The following is a 20,559-nucleotide window of genomic DNA, read 5'->3' on the forward strand; positions in this document are numbered from 1 at the left end:
GGCGGGTCGGGTTTGGCGCCAACTAGGAAAGGTGGGCGGGGCAGCGGCGGTGCTCCGCGAGCGGCTTCTGCGAGCCCCCAGCAGCCGGGGCAGGTGGTCTCCTGCCCGCCGCCGCCGCCGCCGCCGCGTCCGGGCCGGCAGAGCTGGGAGACGGCGGCTCGCGGCGCCCCCCCGGCTCGGAGCTATCGGCCGGGCCCCGCGGCCGCCCCGCCTTGTTTGGGTTCAAGCCTCCGGGCGGCGCAGCGCGCGCGCGGCCCCGGGACCCCCCCGCGCGCGGCCCGCCTCGGCGCCCCTCGGGGCCCGGCCGCCGCCCGGAGCTCGGGCCGCTGTTTGTGTTTGACCCGCGGCCGGCCGGGCCCGGTGGGGGCGGGCGGGCGGCGCGGGGCGGGCGGGCGAGGGAGGGGACGCGAGGCGGCGCCGCCGCCGCCGCTCCGGATGGAGCTGGGCCCGGAGCCCCCGCACCGCCGCCGCCTCCACTTCGCCTGCAGGTCGCCGCCCGCCGTCGTCAAGGCCCTGTTCCCCGCCGGCCCCGGGGGGCTGTCCCCGGTCACCAGCCTCGCGGCCACCATGGACCAGCTGCGGGGCCTGGGCAGGTGAGGGGGCCCCCGCGCCCCGCCGCCCCCCGTTTGTTCCCATGTGCCCCGCACCCCCTGCCCCTCTCACCCCTCCTCCATGCGCCCCGGCCCTGGGGGCCCTTGAAACACCCCGGTGTTTGAGCTCCTTAGCAGCTGTGTGACCCCGGGCAGACCACTGCCCCTTCTGAGCCCCGTGTTCCTCATCTGTAAATGAGATCCTCCCCAAGATTCCTTGGAGCCCCATTCCCTCCTTCCCCGGCCCCGTAAAGCCTGGGCTCCCTGCGTGCCCCCCAACTTCACCCCGACATGCTCGTTTTTATTTTCAGCCCCACCTTCCTCCCTGATTCCTTCTCCTCACATTGCCTACAGCCCCCCGGTAATCACATCGCTCCCCATCCTGGCTCCCCCTTCTCTCTCCTTCATTCAGCCTTCCCGGCCTCCCAGCCCCATTCTCGCCACCTCTGCCCCTCCTCTCACTCTCCTTCCTATTCTTTCATCTCCACCACCTCTAGACTTTCCTAAATTCTGAAGTCTTTGAATCTCCCGCCTTCCTCCCCACTCACTCCAGGTTCTCCAGTGGGAATAGCTCTTCCATGGAAACATTCCATTTCCCCTTTTTTTTAGGCACATGGTTGGTTGGCCTATGAATCAACCACAACTCCCTAGCAGAGGGCCAGAGTTGGTCACCTTGCCTCCATTTTACTATGGGCCTGGGTGGTCCCCTTCCCTCACACAATACTTGAGTAGGCCTGAGTAACCTCTTAGAGGGTTAAAGTGAAATCTTTCCTTGCCACCTGGTCTCTTACGTTTCCTCATTTCCCTCCCATTTGACTCCTATCAATTTCTGGAATGCTATTTTCCATTTGTAACCATGTTCTAAATTCCCCCAAATAAATATAAAAACCCACAAGGGTAAGGAGGTAGAAGAACCAGAGAGCCTTAAGACTTTTGAGTTCTATTGGCTTTGGGTGCTATGCTTGAAGTTATTAACCTCCCCCTACTCATACAGTTAAGAAATTGTGATGGGCAGGAGGGTGGCCCTCGAAGGAGATTAGGTGGGGCCAAACAAGGCATCACATAATTTGATTTGCCTCTGTCTCATGGATAACCCATACTTTGTCCATGGAGAAGAGTTCTCCTTGTTGCCTGATTCCAAAACTGCTTATTAAAAAATTGTGTGGGTTTTTTTTTTTTGCAGTGAATGTGAGCAGCAGCTGGAAGTGAAGAACAGCAGCAGCCTACAGCGGACAGGTTCCTCAGAGTCTACAGATTCAGGTATTTTTTCATTTTGCATTCAGTAAGTATTGTGTTTACCCGTTGTACTGGGTAAGCCTTGTGAAGGATAAAGGATACAACAAGTTCCTCTCCTTTTCAAGAAGCTTCTAATTTAATAGAGGAGGTATGGCAGGGATATCAAAAGATAAAACAGTATGTGATAAGTTCTGTAGAGATAGCATAATATGAATTATTACTCATGAAATATAAATATATTACTGAAATACCAAGGAGGAATCGTTTGCTTCCATAGAGAGGTTCAGACATAAAAGAATTTTCAGTAAGAAGAAATGGAGATTGGAGTCAAGTAGCCCTCTAGACAAAGAGAATGAATGGTGATCAGAAGCTCAGCAAACATTAAAGGGAAGCAGGAAAGGACAAGGGAACAGTAAATGGTCTATTCGACTGGAGTATGACCATGTATATATAAAAGGGGACTTGGAGATAAAGTTAATTCCCTTCAAATTTCCAGTGTGTATGGTCATCTCTTGCCATTTAGAAAGGGAGTGGGAAGTGAGAAATGGTTTGAGAGTAGGTGATGGTTTTAGATTGAATGTCCAGAAAATAAAAGTTGCCTAGGAGCCGATGAGTTGGTGTTGTAAATTAGATGAAACCTCTAAGATCTTCTGCCTTTGGGGAGCAGGAATTCCTTATTAGGTATTGTTTTTTAAGACATGAAGTTGGAACCCTACCAGGGTGTTTATTCCTGGTACCCTGGCAAGATGGATAAATTGATTTGAATTAGAGACTGGTGCCATTTGACCAATTGTAGTCTACCTGTATCAGTGCTGACTGAGTACTTGTCATTGGTTTAAGAGGGAGATGACATCAGATAATCCATACCTGAATAATCAGAAGATGGCTTTAACTGTTCCCCTAGCCTACTTTTCCTTTAAGTCTTGCTTGATTGCGCCCAGCGCAGAGGAAAGCATTAGGTCTCCTTCAGAGGCAGTAAATGGTGTCTGTGGTCAGGAAGACTTGATTTCAAGTCCTATTTCAGATACTTGCTAGCTCTGTGACTTTGAGCAAGTCACTTAATTCTCTGTGTACCTCGGTGATCTTATCTTTAAAATACTTCCTAGGGTTATGAGATAACTTGACACACACACACACACACACAATTTGAACCAATCCTGCCCATCATTGTAGGCTGATTGCCTCAAAGAATAGGTACTGAGTCTTCGGTAATTATAAAACCATGTGCACTTTGAAGTTCCTGGGAAGATTACAACTAATTTAAACACTGACCTTTTAAAAGTTTAAATGGTTTCAAATGAGATGTTCAGAATTGATCATAAAAGAAATTAAGATATTATAATAACTACCTACAGAGCAGCTGAATCACAATGGTCATGTAGTAAAGACTTTTTCCCTACCCCAACAGGTTTTTGTCTGGATTCCCCTGGGCCCCTGGATAGAAAAGAAAAGTATGTATTTCCTTCTTGTAATTATTTTTTAAAATACCAAATGAAAATATTTAATGCTGTTGCTGCACACCCCTGTTCTGTATCCACTGGCTCTGGAATGGTTGCATCTTCTGGACCAATTTCTTCCCTTCCCTTCCCCTCCCAGACACATGGGCACATAAACATATTCTAGCTTGGTTTAGTTTTAAATGTAAATGTAAGGATTCAAATCTGTCATGTTCCTGCCCCATAACATGGTTCTTACCTTAAGACAGGAGTTTATCACTTGGAATATTAATATTTTTTAAAATGTCTTGTTAAATGTTTTCAATATAATTGGTTACTGTTGTAGTCCTATGTATTTTAATCTTTACATTTCAAAATGTTTTGAAGGGGTCTATAACACACAAAAGGTTTAAAACCCCAATTTATGGGAATGTGTTGTGAGTTTATGTTGTTTGAGCCCATTTATTTTCCCTTGAAGCTTAAGGTATTTGGGATTGGATGAATTTGGGGATATGTTTTCTTTTGTTAGACATTTAGGCAAGTGGGTTTGCTGAAAAGGAAAGAATTGGTTGCCAATCAAAGTTTAATTACTTAGCTAATCTGAACAGTTTCATTTCCTCTGTTCTTATTGCAGCCTTGAAAAACCCATGAGGAGAATAAACTCCCTGCCAGTAAGTTATTTTCCTTTCCTTCAATATTACTGACTTTGGGCTTAAATCTTGTGTCCACCAAAAATGATAATCTTGTTAGGAACAGAAGTGATAGGAAATGTTACAAATTTCACTGCATATAGTGAAGATCCACCATTTCAAGCTCCCATAAAGAAAGGGAAAGAGGAACCTTTCATCAAAGATATCTTAAATAGAAGTGGACCCCTATGTCTCTAGTCCTTTTTACTTCTATTGCAAGTATTTAAAACCAGAGGTGATTTTTCTTTTCCAGTGATATTATAATGCCTAAAATTGTCCAAATAGGCAAGTCTGGAAAGGGTGATTACCAAGTATGCTTTGATAGAAAACACAGTAAGAAATTAATTTCCTGTGTGTGTGTGTGTGTTAGTTGCCTAAAGATTATGGGATAACTGCTTAGATTGTTTCTAGTTAGCTACATTTTTCTTTGAATAATTGAATTAAATAATGAGACTTTACTGAGACATTCATTTAGATCCATACTGAGCTAATTTATTCTTACCTCCCTGACAGCAGAAGCTCCTAGGGTGTAGTCCTGCCCTAAAGAGAAGCCATTTTGATTCATTTGACTGTGATATCTTTCAGCTAAGTGACCATGATGAAAACAAGGAAAATGTGAGTATAATTTTAAGGTGTTAATTAAGGTAAAGATTAGTGACTAGTGGGAGACTTAAAATTTTGGCCAAGATAAAATATATTTCCTTGAGAGTAATTGCCTAAAATCGCAAGATAATATCCCCTCCAACTGGAAAGAACAAAGTAAACAAGCCCAATTAGAACTCGGATATCAATAGTCATCTTTTAAATAGTCCAAGTCCAGAGATACTTTCCAAAATTCCAACTCTTTGCTAGCAGGGCCCTCTATCATCCCACCCCATCCTACATTCCCCAATATGTACACTTTTAAATAATTCTCATTGATCATTTCTGGTACTCTTGACATATTTCTTCCCTGAAAAATTGCTTTTACCATTGTGTTTGATAACTAACCATTCTTTATAGCCTAGATAAAATCCTTTGTGTCCTCTGAAGTATTTCTGTGATTGAAGCAAAGAGAAAGGACACAATAGGAACTCTTGTCTCTCTTACTTTCCTACTCTGATTCATCTGGAACAGTTGTTAATTTTGCTAGAGGTGCTATACTAGTCAGTGTATGGTTTGTCTCTCCAGATAAGATTGTTTCTAGGAGGCATTACACTATGTTTGTTACTTGTGGGTTCTCTATCCTGGTCATCCTTTACCCAGGGATTCCTGGTATCTGACTCAAGCAATCTTACCTTGGAGACTTATTTAAGAAGCACTGTGATTGATCTGCCATGCCCATGCCTAACAAATGTCCAGTTAGAGAGAAAGGCAGCAAAATGTAAAGAATAACCTGAGAAGCTTTATTCCTTCCTTAGAAAGATACTTGGGAAAAAGCCTAGGCAGTCTTGATAGACCTGATCTCATCACAGTTAAATGCTAAGGGGCTGTACAAATTCTGTTGTTTATCAGAGATAACACTGGTATCTTTTGGTTTTATGGATTGTATTATCTATCTTGTAACAAAATCTGAACTCTTAATTTTGAGATAGTCATATGAGGTACTTGTGATACACCTCACTTGATCAATATGTGAATTTATGGGACAAACATGGAAGTTGGAAGGAAAGGTATTAAAATCAGTCATGCTGTCCTGCAGGAGGTCTTTGAGTTTAAGAAGCCAATAAGACCTGTACCCCGTGGCCCTCTTCATGGACTTGGAGAGGTCAAAGATGTCTTCACCCAAAGGCAGAATTCAGCCCCTGCTCAAATGGTATGTCCTCTTTGCTTCAACTTGCCCAAGTTTTCAGTTAAGGGGAAATTCTGGGGCCTTTTGCACATGTACAGTATGTACTCTATAGGCTCTGGGACTTTCTTGTGGCTGAAACTCAAAAAACTCCCAAGCAGATCTGCCTTATACATGGAGGTTTAGTCAGGATACCAGAGGTGAGTGTGGGGAAGGAGGGACACATTTATCAGGAGTCTGCTGCCAGTTCTGGCCAAGCCTATTCTTCCTGAAGTAATATGCTTCAGAATTGTACCTCTTATTGAGTAATGGCTCTCTTGCCAGTTTTGTTAAAGACATCATTCTCCCCCCGCCAAAATAGGATTCTTAGGTTGACAAGGATGTGACCTCTTCTGGAGATACTTTATAAGAGCTATCCTACCAGTCATTCTCCAGGCAACTTATCAGCCTATAGGATCTGATACTTAAATAAAATGTCAGTAATAGCAACCATGCTCCTGTATCTTGCCCAACTATTAATCACAGGTATTACTAGTTCTTAGATGTTTCTTAAGTATTGGCTTAAATTGGGTTAATCCAATAGCATTAGGGAGTGTAGGACTGTATTAAGCAAAGAAGCCTTCATTCCTTTTCAGTATGAGATTGAAAACTAAAGGCCCGGCCATGCCCCTAGAGCATTGTTGCATTATGAGAATTTTTAGCCTTCTTGATGACAAAAGACTTGACTTTCCTGACCTTTGGTGCTCTTATCACTAGTTACAGTGAGACTCTTTAGCCTCAGATACTGTTATCCCCAGAGCTAGTCTCTTTGCACATCTATGCAGGCAAAAGGTTTAGATCCTTCCAGAGCATTAAACTTTAGACCTAGAACTTGGCATCAACAGGAATCATTTGTTTCATATCTGTTCTGTTTCTAAGAGATTGTGAAAACAGTCCATGATCTCTAGACATCCCTCTGACTAAACTATCTGTGAGTTGTGGTTTGTTAGTGGTAGCACTAGGAGCATAATGCCCCTATAATGGTTGTAATAGGAAATGGATTTAGCTACCTTAGACTGAGGCAAATTAGATCCTTTCATTGGTGGTATTGCCAGGGGCTAGGTTTTACAGGTTGATTTTACCTGACATGATTACAATATCCTTGGAGAGCTAATGTCAACACAGGGCAGCTTATAAACTTTTTTGGCTTCACAGGGCAGCTTATAAACTTTTTTGGCTTAAAAACTAGAACTCCTTATCTCATTTTTTATCAATCAGTTCTCCACTGCAGGAATATTTCAGTATCAAGAGCTGGGGCGGTCAACTAGACTCAGAACATTCACTTTGGGTTTCTTTCTTTTTTCTTTTCGTTTTTTCAAAGTAATGGGATTAAGTGATTTGCAATCAGCAGGCATAATAGATGAGTGGCGTATAGGCCCTACTCCCAAGAACCTTACATTCTACTAGAGGGATACAACATGTTTGCAGATAAATGAATCTAAGGCATATATAAAATGCAAGTGCTTTGGGAGAGATGGGAAATCCAGACAGGATCAAATTTTGAGCTGCGTTTTGGAGAAAACTGAGGATTGTTAGCAGTGAAAGTTTTCTAAGCATTAAATGTCTGCAAAGACATGGAGGTGGCAGGTGCAGTGTAATGGTAAGAATAGATAATAGTAAAAAGATTGGTCTGTCTGCTTTGAGAGGGGAAAGCATAAGAGAGGTTGAAGCATCATGGTAAAGGGTATGATATGCCAAACAGAGGAGTGGATATTTTATCCTAGAATATTTGAGAACCACTTGAGCATATCAGGGGGACATGGTCAGACATGTGCTTTAGGAATATAAATTTTGTGACTATGTAAAGAATAGTTTGTAGAGGTGGGAGATTGATCTAAGCCAGAGGTAATGAGTACCTGAACTAGGGTGGTTGTGGTATTGATGCTGTGTTAATAGTTAAATTCAGTGCTGAATTCAGTGCCTTTCAATAGTAGCTTACCTCATGAGCTATGGTAACCTTGTGAAAAGTAGATTATAGAAAAATTATGTTAAGCCCAAGGGAAAAGCTTTCTTCTTCCTGAGAAAGTTCTCTCTTGTACCAGACCTTGAATTGATAATAGCCCCCTGTGTGCTCTATTTCTGTCTACAAGACAGGGGCCCATCACCAAAAGGATCACACAAGGACAGAGAAACCGACAGAAGCCCAATATGATCAGAAATTATTCACTCTTTGTTTCCCAAAACGAACTTTTGTTGCCCTTGAATACCCTGACCCAATCCTTTGTACCATGCCTGCATCAATCCTTACATCTCTAGGCCATTCCGTGTCTGTGTGTGTGTCTGTGTGTGTGTCTGTGTGTGTGTGTAGTCTGCTAACTGCTTACCTGCCAGGGATAGGGCTTGCATGCAATAACCTTGCACCTGCAAAATAAAACTTCTCTGTCCTCATTACCTGAGTCCCCAAACTGCTTCATTGTGAGTAAAGAGAATAGGTTGTAGGTGAAAAAGAAGCAAAGTAGCTTCAAAAAGACTTGAAAGATAATTTGATATGGGACTGAATGAGAGTCAAGATTTGAGACTAACTTCCAGGTTAAGAAGCTGGATGGAATGGTCTTGACAGAGAAGAAAGGAGGAAATTGGGCTTTAGAGCTAGAATAGCTAAGACCTGGGGGCTCACTAGTTGGAGGGGGGCTGGGAGAGGTGTGGAGATTACACCAGATCTTGAGCAAGTCCCCCTTGTTCTGTTGAAGGGATTAATATTTGACCTGATCTATGATCTATTTTTTTTTAACAAAACCTGTGAATTATCTTATAGTTTTCCACCAATGAAAAGGATAACAGTGAACTTGCAAACTACTTCCCTCTCTTCCTGCCACAGTCTCCTCCAACCTCTCTAGCTGATGAGGATGATGGATTCCTGGAAATACTTGATGGAGAGAACCTGAAGGTATTTCTCCTTCCCTCGATCTCTCAGTATCCTTTGAATTGTCCCAGGAGTGCCAGAACATACTTTTTTGGGCCTCTTATGCAAATGAAACCTAAAACTTTAATTGGGCAAAGCATTTGGGGTCCTATGAGATAGATTGAGGTGGTGGGGGAAAGGGGATGATTAGGGGGACTTGCCCAGGGTCACAGTTAGTATAGGTCAAGTGTCTGAGGATGGATTTGAACTCAAGTTCTCCAGACTCCAGGGCTGGAGCTCTATCCCCTGCCCTCAGGATCTTGTTTCACAAGCTACTAACAACATTTGATGAATCAGGTTTCAGGGACAGAAACTAACTTGCCTGAAACAGTAGGAGAACAATCATTTTTAAATGTCATGATGTTAGCTAAAAGGTGTTGGCCTAAAAGGACAGTACTGAGATGAAAATGGAATATAAGCTAGCTTTAGTTTGAAACCTGAGTAATGTATATAGATACCCATTGTATTGGAAGGAAAGCATGCTATATAGAACTAGCATAGAAGAGTAAACATGGTATGACTGGGGATAGGAAGATCTTGGAACAGGAGCAGAAAAATGTTGGCCTGGCAGAAGGATGGCATTATGTTATAAAGGACTTGGAGATAAAACCTGAGATAATATAAAACTGTATTAACTATGTATGCATTGTATCACTTGTCCCCATTAAGACCTAAATCCAGTAGAACTAGGTTAGAAAGATTAATAACAATGCCGAAGACCAAAACCATGGTGTAGTTATTTTTAGAGTCTACTTGGAGTAAGAACATAAGTAAGAATGTATTATTTGCTAGCTTGTCTCCACAACAGGAAGTAACTAGATTACTGCCCTCCGCTGGGTTCACTATTGCAAAATGTAGTAGTTGAACCCCTCGGTGCATTTTACCTCAAAATAGATATGCCTTAGAGAGGCAGTATCTACTTCTTCCTTTAGACCCATAGTTGTTCAAACTATTTACAATCACACTTATCTTTTTTAATATATTTTCTTATTTAGAATGATGATGAAACTTCATCATGCATGTCAAGCCTTTGGACAGCTCCCCTAGTAATGAGAAGAACAGCAAACCAAGTAAGTCATAGTATTATTGACTGAAATTCTTGAAAACTCAGGACTAAGTGACTGTAGTTATACAGATGGTTCCTGGTGTTTTACCATCACTCAGATGGATCTAAATCATAACCTTTAATTCTTGGATCTTTCTTATACTCCTTTTCTTCTGTCTCTAAAATTTAATACCTTTACACTCACCTATTAAAGGGTAAAACTTAATTACAAAGTAAGGACATTTAGAAACCTACTATATAACTTTAGGTCAGTTATAGCCTTATTTAATTTCGTTGAACAAAATTTAATTTAATGAATCCAACTAATAAAAGACTGCTATTCTATGTTTTGTCCCCAGGCTATCTAGCACATATTTTTCAGTCTGCAAATTAAAATATATATATATATATATAGAGAGAGAGAGAGAGAGAGAGAACCAAAAGGTAGAAAATATATATATATTCTACCTCTCAGTTCCAGATTAGACTTGCTTAAGCACTAATCCCCAACTTGATGGTCCTATCTTCTCTTCACTCTTCACTTTCACTTACTGCCTTTTAATAAATCTCTGCTCTCTAAACCCATTTGTATAGTTGATTTCTTTTCATCACTGTTCATCCTCAGTTATTACAAGTTTTTACTGGTGAATTATGACTTCTGCCTTTTTTCAGGTTGATCACTCTTTGACTTCAACTTCATGGAATTAATCTGAAAAAGTTCATTGTAGAAATTGGTTCTTAAACAGTTTGGGAACCAAGGAACCAGATTTAACTGAGTCAGTAGAATCAAGGGCATTTGGGAGAAAGCAGTCATTTCTAGTCTTTTAGATCTATCTGTATGATACTTCACAGGGGATTTTCAACATGATAGACCCTAGTCCATTCCTCACTGAGATAGCAACTACTTCTCATTCATTCCTCTGACCCTTACCTGGGGTATACCTGCAGTATACCTATTCTATAATCGGCATGTCATTCTCAGGGTAAACGGTGTAAGCTGTTTGAATCCTCATCTACACCCAGCACTGTGACCCGTCCTGCGTTGAAGAGACTGGAGCGTTCTCCTGAAGATTCCCCACCAGGAAACACAAAAAAGAGGAAAAGCATAGTAGAGGAACCTACTGAAGAAGCAATGACATTTGATGAGGTTTGTTTGTTGTACTGATAGAAAACTGTTTTATATGTGTGTATGGGACTCTGGACCTTTCTGTTGCGTCTTATTCCTACAGCATTTTATTCCATTATTTTATGTCCTCATTATTTGCTATATAGTGCATCGGAGTCTCTGCTCTCTACAAACTTAATTTATTATCCCTTGGTTTCTTGACTGTATAGGCAATCCTACAAATGACACTTAATTTTTTAAAAAAGAAAACCATGAAGGAACTGGAAATTGAGGTGATGACAAAATCACAAAGTTCTGCCATGGCCCAGATTGTCTCATCAACTGTCCATTAGATTTTTCTATTAGAGTGTCATGATTAGATCTTATTTCTGAGAACTTCACCTTGAAACTGATGCCTCAAAATCAATTTAGTTCTTCCCATAGAACTACTAGAAGGGAAAAACCAGAGCCAGCCTTCTTGTGAATAGGTTTTGCTAAGAAAGCCAAACAAAAGAAAAATAATTCAGAGTGCCTTACTATTTGTGAAGGACTGCAAATTTCTTTTTTGAGAACTGAATATAAGATCAAATTTTAAAAGAAACTATTCATATACTTCTCTTTGTGATTATCTTATTCTATCAATTCAACACAGCCAGAGTTGGCCTAATCAAATAGGATAGAAGGACCTAGGCAGAGCTTGAAAGTCCTCTTTCAGGGAAAAATGTCTTTGTATATGAAATATAATCTATAACCCTGTTTTTATATACATCTCTGATCAATTTGTTTCCCATTTAAACTAAATCTAAACAACCCTGTCTTGGTTTGTTTGTTTTTTTCCACTAGATTTTTAAAGAAACCACAAATACTTTTATTCAATGAAGAGATTGGGATTTCATAATTCTAGTGGGCATAAAAATTCTAATTTTGAGACATGTAGTAGAAAGCAAAGTCTTTTCACTTATTTTGCTTCATAAGATGAATTAATCAAATTGGAGAACTTTCTTCTGAGAACTCTCAGAAGAAAACAAAAACATCATGAAAATTCCAAAAGTTAAACATTTGTGGAGTCTCTTTTTTTAATCTTTAATTTTCATTTAAAAAATACTTCCATCTTTATCTTGCCTCAAGGTTTTAAGACTATATTTTTCAAATAGAGTCACCATAGTTATTTCTTATGATACAGTGATATTCCATCATATTTATGTACCATGGTTTGTTTAGCTATTTCCCAAATGATAGTTCCCCACTCCCTACTTTGCTTTCAGTTCTTTGCTATCACAAAATTTCTATGAATATTTTATAATGCTGTGTGACCTTTCTAATTCATAGCTGGCAAGTGAACTTTAAAAGTATTGTTATCTTCACATAAGAGTCTCTTCTAATAGTTACTGTATACTGATAAGCAAATCCATAGTTGCAAATTTTTGGAAAAAATAGGATTTTTAAAAATTTTTATGGTTTAATTGTGTTATAAAAATAAAAAAACTTGTCTTTCAGATCAGAAGTTCTCTGTGAATCTTTCACATCAAAGACAAATGCTTTGTTCCAACGTATCAGGAATCATTCTCTGCCTTTGTTTTTGATACAGAGCCTGCAACCAGCTATATCCCAGTCTTGTTCCACAGAAGAGACCATCAAGAGCATTTTGGACAGTGATCAGAGGGACCTCATTGGTGATTTCTCAAAGGTAATCTCCTTGGGACGAGATTGGTAAACAGAGCTCACTTAAGTGTGTGTGCCAAAGAGGATTTTTGGTTGTAGAACAATATTGATGAATCTTAAAGAATGGACAGGGTAATAGTTTTCCAGATTTTGTTGATACCTTGGAGAGATTCAAGTGAGAATGGAAGAAAAGCATTCAGGGCAGCACTGGGCCTGGACTCAGGAAGACCTTAGTTCAAATCCTGCCTCAGGCACTTAGTAGCTGTGTAAGTCACTTAACCTCTGTTTGCCTCAGTTTCCTCATCTATAAAATAAGGATAATGACAATAACCTCTGCATTTTAGGGTTGGTGTAAGGAATAGATGATATGTAACTTAGAATACTTCGTATAGTCTGGCACATGACAGAAACTCTAAATCTTGATTCCCTTCCCATCAGAGTGGAGGTCACTAGTTGTGAGCAAATCCATTTTAGCCTCAGTCATCCCTTCCAGGGAAGGACACTCCCAGCATTGCTGTGGACTGGGACGCTTGAAGAATGACTACATTTGCTCCCCATTAGAAACTGAACATTCATATTTGTAACAGGTTTTGTTTTTTCCTGCCTTCTCGGTGGGTAGGACAAACATAGATAGAAGAGAATTTGGACCTGAAAATATTAAATTTTTAAAAAGAATTTGCCATGGTTTTCCCACCCAAACCCTAGTGGGTTTACTCACTTCCTCTGAAAGAGGAAGTGTGGTGCAGTAGAAAGAGACTAAGAGCCAGAGTTCCTGAGTTCAAATTCTGGCTCTGCTATGTGATCCTATCTTTTAACCTTTTGGGTCTCAGTTACCTTTAACTGTAAATGGAGAGAGTTGGTCTGGATGGTGTTTGAGGCACTTTCTAGTTCTATATTGAGAAGTTCTTCAACTGGCTCTCAGAACTTGGTATTTGATGACTACATTTCAGTGTTAGTTTGCTTTGGTAACTCTTATGTATTTTATTTTATGCATTTTAGAAATATTCTATAGACTTCACCAGACTTTAAAGGAGTCTATGACCAAAAAATAATTAAGAACCTCAGATGGAAAGTCTATTGTAACAGTGTCTATAGACCCTTGTAGGGTAATAGAAATAGGTAATTTTAGGGTTTATAGATAACCTTTGACCTCTAACTTAGACTGAAACTAGTGTCGTGTTGAAATAGCTGACTACAGTGTTAAGAGTCTGCTTCCTGCCCACACATAGTGTGACAATGCTACTCATGGACTGGTTCTGCCGAGACTAGAAGGGAGAGGAAAGCTGCCTGGAGCAAATGAAAAAAGCCACTTAACTAATCTGCCTTGTAATAGTGTTTCTACAGGCACAAGCAAGCAGTGCTAATGTTTTTTATTCCATTTTTGTTTTAGGGATACCTTTTTCACACAGTTGCTGGGAAGCATGAGGATCTAAAATACATTTCTCCAGAAATAGTAAGTAACTCCCCAGGACTCAGTTGCAACTGAATATTTGTCTTTTAGCTAGTAGAAACAACTAAAATTAATCTTTCTGTATCTCTTCTCAATCTTCTCACAGATGGCATCTGTGTTAAATGGGAAGTTTGCCAATCTAATTAAAGAGTTTGTCATCATTGACTGCAGATATCCATATGAATATGAAGGAGGTCACATCAAGGTATGGTAGCACCTTAGTATATCCTATAGCAGGGCTGTCCAACCTTATTTTTTAAAGTTTTTATTGAAACAATAGACAAAATATTTTGATTTGCCGTTTTGGTGAGAGCTCTGCAGTAAATCAGCTTTGTTTCCTAAAGCATTTAGTAAACTCAGGCAGGCTGCATAAAATCATCCTATGGACTGCAATTTGGAAAGCCCTGTCTTATAGGGAGCATTCTAATTTGAAAATTATTATTTGTTGAAAATAAATATCCACCAAAATCTCATTTCCCCCGGGACAGTCCTTTTTTATTCTGTCATGGAGGGATAACTGTTCCAATTCTTCTTCATCCTCCCCTACCTACTTTACTAAGAAAATTGAAGCCATCCTTGGGAGTTTCTGACTCCCTTTCTCTACAGTTCTCTGCTTTTACCTTAATCTTCTATCTCAAGACAGCTAGGTGGCGCATTGAGTAGACAGCACTGGAGTCAGGGAGACTCATCTTCATGAGTTCAGATCCAGCCTTAGACACTTATTAGCTGGGTGGCCCAGCACCATGCTTGCCTTAGTTTTCTCATTTGTAACATAGGCTAGAAAAGGAAATGGCAAACCACTCCAATATCTGCCAAGAAAACTCAAAAAATAAGATTACAAAGAGTCAGATACAAGGACTAGACAAGTTTCTTTTTTCAGAAAATGAAGTATCCATCTGTTGACTCCTGGTCATCTTTAGTTTTTCCCTCTATGAAACATGCTCTGATCAACACAATATTTCCACCCTTTAAAAAAAATAAAACAAAACCTTTCTTTTGGCTCTACTATTCTCTCAAGCTCTCATTCTCTGTCCTCACCATACTACTGACATTCTCCATAGTTATCCATCAAGGGATCCAAGATTTAGGGCTAAAAGTGGCATCATAGATGGTCTAGTAGTTTTTTAGATAAGAGAAAACTCCTTTTTTCACTTAATTAAACCTTCTGCTCTTAAGTGAAAAGATTACATCAGTAATAACTAGTTAACAGGGACAAGATTCAAAATTTAGATTCTCAGTTTTCAAATCTAACTCCACTATACCACAATATTTCTTGATTGACAAATCTCATACTTCTCCTTGGGATTTTTGAAGAATTTGATCCTGTTGACCACCTTCATTCCTAGATACCTCTTTTAACTTGTTTCCTGTTTTACCTCTTACCTTTTTATGGTGTTTTCTTTTTCCTTCTGCCCATCCCATTCCATGTCTCATAATTTTCCACAGCCTTTTATCTATCCCTTGAAAAATCTACTGATACTTCAGTGATTATCTGGGTCCCAGTGACTTAATAAATGTCTATTTCTAATTCCAGTCTCTCCCCTGACCTTTATTTCCACATTTCCTACTAGATAGATCACTACTTTAAAAACTCAAACTCAATATGTTTAAAAAACAAAAGCCTGCCTCTATTTTAATTTCTCTATTCCCATTAGGGACAACACAAGTCATTCTTGACTTTTCTTCTTTCATTCTCTCCCTTTAACATTCCATATTCCATGCTGCTTTCACAGTAATCTTACCTTACCAATGTACAGTTCTGAGCATATTAATTTCTTTCCTGCTAAAAAATGTAGTTATCCATTTTCTGCCAAATAAAGTCCTTAGTCCAGCACCTTTACCACACTCCCTATTGCAATCTCCCCTTACAGCCTGGTCAGGCTACTCAATGTTCCTTACTATTGTCTCAATCTTCTGCCTCAGTACCTGGTCATTTAGCCCTACCAGAACTACCTGCATCTCTGTCTACCCCTAGTGTTCCTTTTCTTCACCAGCACAGGAACCATTTCCTCAGTCATGTTTTCTGTTTTCTTTATTGCCACTTCCAATATCTTGGGCCACCATTTGATCTCTTTTGTTTCCCTATAGATTTCAAGTTCCCTAGTGATAAGAGAACTATGTTATTTTTATCTGGGTATCTCCTAATACCTAGAAAATTGCACTGCAGATTGTATATGCTTAAGAAATGTCTGGTAGGAATCCAGAGAAAAACTATGGACCCTGAATGAAGACTAAAGCACACTATTTTCCCTTCTTAAAATTTGTTTTATATTTTTTCTTTTTCTCATGGTTTTTTCCTTTAGTTCTGATTCTTCTTTCACAACATGACTTATGTAGAAATATGTTAAATATGATTTTACACATATAAAATTTATCAAGTTACTCAATAGCATGGGTAGGAAGGGAAGGAAAGGGGAACAAGATAAACCTCCAAAAGACTTTTGTTTCTAATCTGACCTGAAACTGAGTACAATTAACCTTATTAGCTCCTCCTTTGGCCTTAATGAGATTGCTGACTTTCTAGGGTGCAGTGAACTTACATATGGAAGAAGAGGTGGAAGCCTTCTTGCTGAAGAAACCCATCAGACCAACAGATGGCAAACGTGTCATTGTTGTTTTCCATTGCGAGTTTTCTTCAGAGCGGGGCCCCAGGATGTAAGTAACTAGGAGCTCACTCCAAGTACAAAGTGAAAAATTTTCCTTCTAGGTTGAACTTGTAAGCATATTATTGGCTAAGGCATTTATAAACAATTAGTACTCTCCAGAATTGGATAGGCTTTCTGTAGAGATAACAGATTCTTTTTCAGTATTAGATCACACTGGGGACCTTTACTATCTGTAGAACTGGGATTTAATTCAAAGTTGAACAGAGAATTCTTAGAAAATAACCATTTCCACATTTGAGACCCCTTATTCCTTATTTTTGATTACATCATATATAATATTGTATATTATGTCCTTATTCCCGGTATTCTCCATATCCCCACTCTGGTACTGAATTCAACTCTGTAGAGGAGAGGTAACTTTGATGGTATCCAATCCTAATCAATATCTCAGGCAGCACTTCTTTTCAATACCAAAAGCCTACAAAATTCTTATTACCAGTGCCTTAAAACGTAGGCTGTGCAGGTTGTCAAATGAGATGGACATTTAGAATCTGACAATTATTAGGAGGCCCAGAAAATGTACTTTTGATATTTTGGGGTCTAAGAAACTGGGGGGGGGTGATCTTGTAGTGTTAGAAAAATAAGAGTTTTCTTCCTTTTTTCTCACACCTTCCTTCTTCAGCTAAATCTCCTTTGGTTTTTCCCTCTTTCTAGGTGCAGATTTGTGAGAGAACGGGACCGACTAGATAACGAATACCCCAAACTCCATTACCCTGAACTCTATGTTTTAAAGGGCGGGTACAAAGACTTCTTTTTGAAGTGCAAGGTAAGACTGTCCCAGAAGCAGCACCTGCCAGTGATAAAAATTTTGCTTATACATGGGGTGTAAGGAATTTATTACCTTAGGCTCTCAAGAGGATTCCAGCTTATCTCTAATTCTGTACAGACCCTAGACCCCTAGGAATTAGAAGTCATGTCTGAGCTTTGACAAGGGAGGAAGGGATGTAGTGGGATGGCCCTTTGGACTAACAGACTCCATATCCACAAATACTGCCTCACTCCCATCTCCTATGTATAGAGTACTCTGCCTGGTATTATGAAGAAAAGCAATTTGTCCCTGTGTGAGTAAGTGGAGTCCAATATATCCTTTTGTCTCTTGCCAGTCATATTGTGAGCCCCCAAGCTACCGTCCCATGCACCATGAAGATTTTAAGGAAGACCTGAAGAAATTTCGTACCAAGAGCCGGACATGGGCAGGAGAGAAAAGCAAAAGAGAAATGTACAGTCGCCTAAAGAAGCTATGAGGGTGAGAATCCTTGGACAGCAGCCAGAGAACCCCCTGATCCAAAGAAGCCTGAGGAAAGGAGCCAGCTGGACGAATCTTCTGGCTCCACATGCACTGACCATCATCATCAGTTAGGAGAACCTCTGCTTCCTGCCATTATGCTGTCAATAACTCTTGCTGTCCCTTTGGACCTTCTTAAGATACTGTGATGGGAAAAGCTTTCCTTTGGCAGAGCCCAGGAATGCTGTGGGTGGTGGGGGGAGGAGATGGTTTGCTGCTACCCTGAGTTACCTCGTGGAACTTACTAGGAACTGTATCAACACTCAGATGAAAATGGTGGCTCTGCATTTGCCTAAGGTCCTGGGAGTCATGGCTTCTTCCCTGAGTGACCTTGACTGTCTCCCTCCGTGCAGCTAATCTGTGGCAGTCGCAATGAAATACTGGGTTTTGGGGTGGGGGGCTGAGGGGGGAGCGAAGGGAATGGTTGCACGTAAAGGTGCTACTAGCCAAATACCAAAGACATTCTGAGGAGAAAGGATCTCTATTGTATACAACTCCAATGTGTTAATTTATTCAACCTTGTCAATCACTTTATTTTTTTTTTAAACTCCTGGATCATTAGGTCAAAAATACTGCCTTTCCAAGTGGAGTATTATTCAATGGACTGCCTTGGACCCAGAGTCAACTTTTTAATTTTTTTTTTTAAAGAAAAGAAAAAATACTAAGATATTAACAAACTGATTTGGTTAGTGATGAGACAGGGAATGAGAAGATGAAGTAACTTTCTTTCTAAACCCCTGGAGGTTGCTTTTGAATGAGAGAGATGGAGCTCTGTGATCAAGATGAGGAGTGACTTGACTGTAGCCTTGTGTCAACCTTGGTAACTATTGTGGAGGCTCCCAAAGCCACAAGGCTCTAGTGACTGTCCCAGCAGTACTAGGTCTTCCTAGAACTGGATTTTTGCCATTTGGCTTAGAGCAGGGGGGCCTATTTGATAGAAGCCCCCTGCCCTGCCATTGCTTAGCTGTTCTGGACCTTACTCGAACAGAAGTTGCAGTCAAGAAGTACTTCAAACTCCACAGGGTCATTTCCAGATCAGTGTTAGGACAGGTAGCATCTTTTTTTCCAAGGTGAGGAGTGGGAGAAAATAAGCTCTAAGGCAAGGATACTTTAATTTGGGTGTTTTTATTACCTTCATGGTACCATTGAATAGGTTTTCCTTTTGATCTGCTCCAAGACTGAGGAGTTTTCTGAGCTTTAGGTTGGTGCTTTTTAAAAGGTTTTTTAACAGTCCCATTTCATGGACCATATCAAATCAGTGTTAGAGGAGCTGCCTTGCAGTTTTTTGGGTGAAGGGGACAAAGGCTCTGGGCATTAAGAAAAAGTTTGGGAATTGGTGTGGAATTGACCATACAGAACGTGTTTCTCAGGAGGGAGCCTGGTGGATCCTGAAGGTGAAACTTTCTGGGTTTATCATGTTTAAATTTGAGGGAAAGGAGGTGGTATACTGATCTCCAGTCACCCTCTTGTCTAGTCCTATGAGAGTGGGGCCTTAAAAGGACCTCTGTGATAGGAGTTAGGTCTATATCTTGATGTGCCAGAAAGAAAGCTGCTCTGGTATCTGCTTTTGTGGGTAGTAGATCTTGTGACCATCTTACACCACAGGGAGCAGTCCTCCATTGGGATGCAGCCAAGTTTCCTTAAACACAAATATTACCTTCTTCCCTATCTTCCAAAAAAAAGAAGTAGGAGTAGAAGAGAGCATGGGAATCAGTGATGTTGGTGACTGATTGCTGCTATGTTTTGGGTTTGGAAATGGCATTTAAATGTAAAGCAATCTTGTTGGAAAAAATATATGATGGAAAGGGGGAGATGTCTCCCCCACACACACACACACACACTCCTTGGCTTGATCCCCTACCTGGTTTTGTATGGACTGATATTGTCCAGGTTGCAGGAGTGAGGAGGTTGTAACAGACTTAGAGCTCTATCAGCTAAGCCAGCATTGATAAACTTGCAGGCTATGGAAATAAACAACCTATAACCCATACCTTTCTGCCTCATTTTTTTGGTATTGATATGCAATTGACTTATTTCCTTGGGGTTCTAGATTAGTAACTTCCTAAAGCTGAAATAAGGTTGAAAGTATCTAGGATTTATTGTCATTTTTTGCATTATAGAATTGGGAATAGAGGAAAAGTCATAGGAATATGGCAAGCATTATTCTTGATGATGAATTTTGGGAACTCTGACTTGCCCAGTGTCTGAGGTTAGGTTTGAATTCGGGTCCTCTTGACTCCAGGACCAGTGCTCTCTCCACTGCACCACCTAGCTGCTCTTTGAACTGAATCTTAAAAGATTGTTTTTTAATGAGCCCAAACATTTAGTGGAACATTGAAATATTCTAATAAGTTTTTCCTGTTTTATAGACTAAAATAATAACGAAATAAGAAGGAACTTAATTTCTTTCCAAAGAGGGAGTAGATTGGTATGCAAGAGTATTGGGAACCAAATATATCCCCAGGTTCTGAAGGAATTAAAGGGTAAAAGTGGAAAAGTTGGGGTAGCCAGGTGGCTCAGTAGATAGAACAACCCTGGAATCAGGAGGACCTGCATTCAAATCTGGCCTCAGACACTTAATTACCTAGCTGTGTGACCTTGAGCAAGACATTTTATCTCCCCCCCATAAAAAAAGTGGAAAAATTTGTCAGGACTCTAATCATCTCTATACCTATACATAATTGTC

At 40.4% G+C, this 20,559-nt stretch overlaps 1 protein-coding gene across 4 annotated transcripts; it reads left to right on the top strand.

The window, feature by feature from the left end:
* The first annotated feature begins 376 nt into the window (after nt 1-376).
* Nucleotides 377-19,863, top strand: CDC25A (cell division cycle 25A). 4 transcript variants are annotated; one of them, XM_074197691.1, is made up of 15 exons: nt 377-593; nt 1,774-1,850; nt 3,235-3,277; nt 3,897-3,933; nt 4,465-4,566; nt 5,633-5,746; nt 8,514-8,645; nt 9,656-9,730; nt 10,688-10,852; nt 12,399-12,497; nt 13,863-13,925; nt 14,029-14,127; nt 16,447-16,577; nt 17,243-17,354; nt 17,692-19,863. In XM_074197691.1, the coding sequence occupies exons 1-15, from the start codon at nt 436-438 to the stop codon at nt 17,830-17,832; spliced, it is 1,548 nt and encodes a 515-aa protein (XP_074053792.1). In that variant the 5' UTR covers nt 377-435; the 3' UTR covers nt 17,833-19,863. The 4 variants fall into 4 exon arrangements, with proteins under 4 accessions (XP_074053792.1, XP_074053793.1, XP_074053794.1 ...); XM_074197692.1 differs by having other exon boundaries at nt 4,468-4,566; XM_074197693.1 differs by lacking the exon at nt 5,633-5,746.
* Nucleotides 19,864-20,559: the final 696 nt, after the last annotated feature.

Source organism: Macrotis lagotis, chromosome 8 (genome assembly GCF_037893015.1).
Source record: "Macrotis lagotis isolate mMagLag1 chromosome 8, bilby.v1.9.chrom.fasta, whole genome shotgun sequence".
Taxonomy (NCBI): Eukaryota; Metazoa; Chordata; class Mammalia; order Peramelemorphia; family Peramelidae; genus Macrotis; species Macrotis lagotis.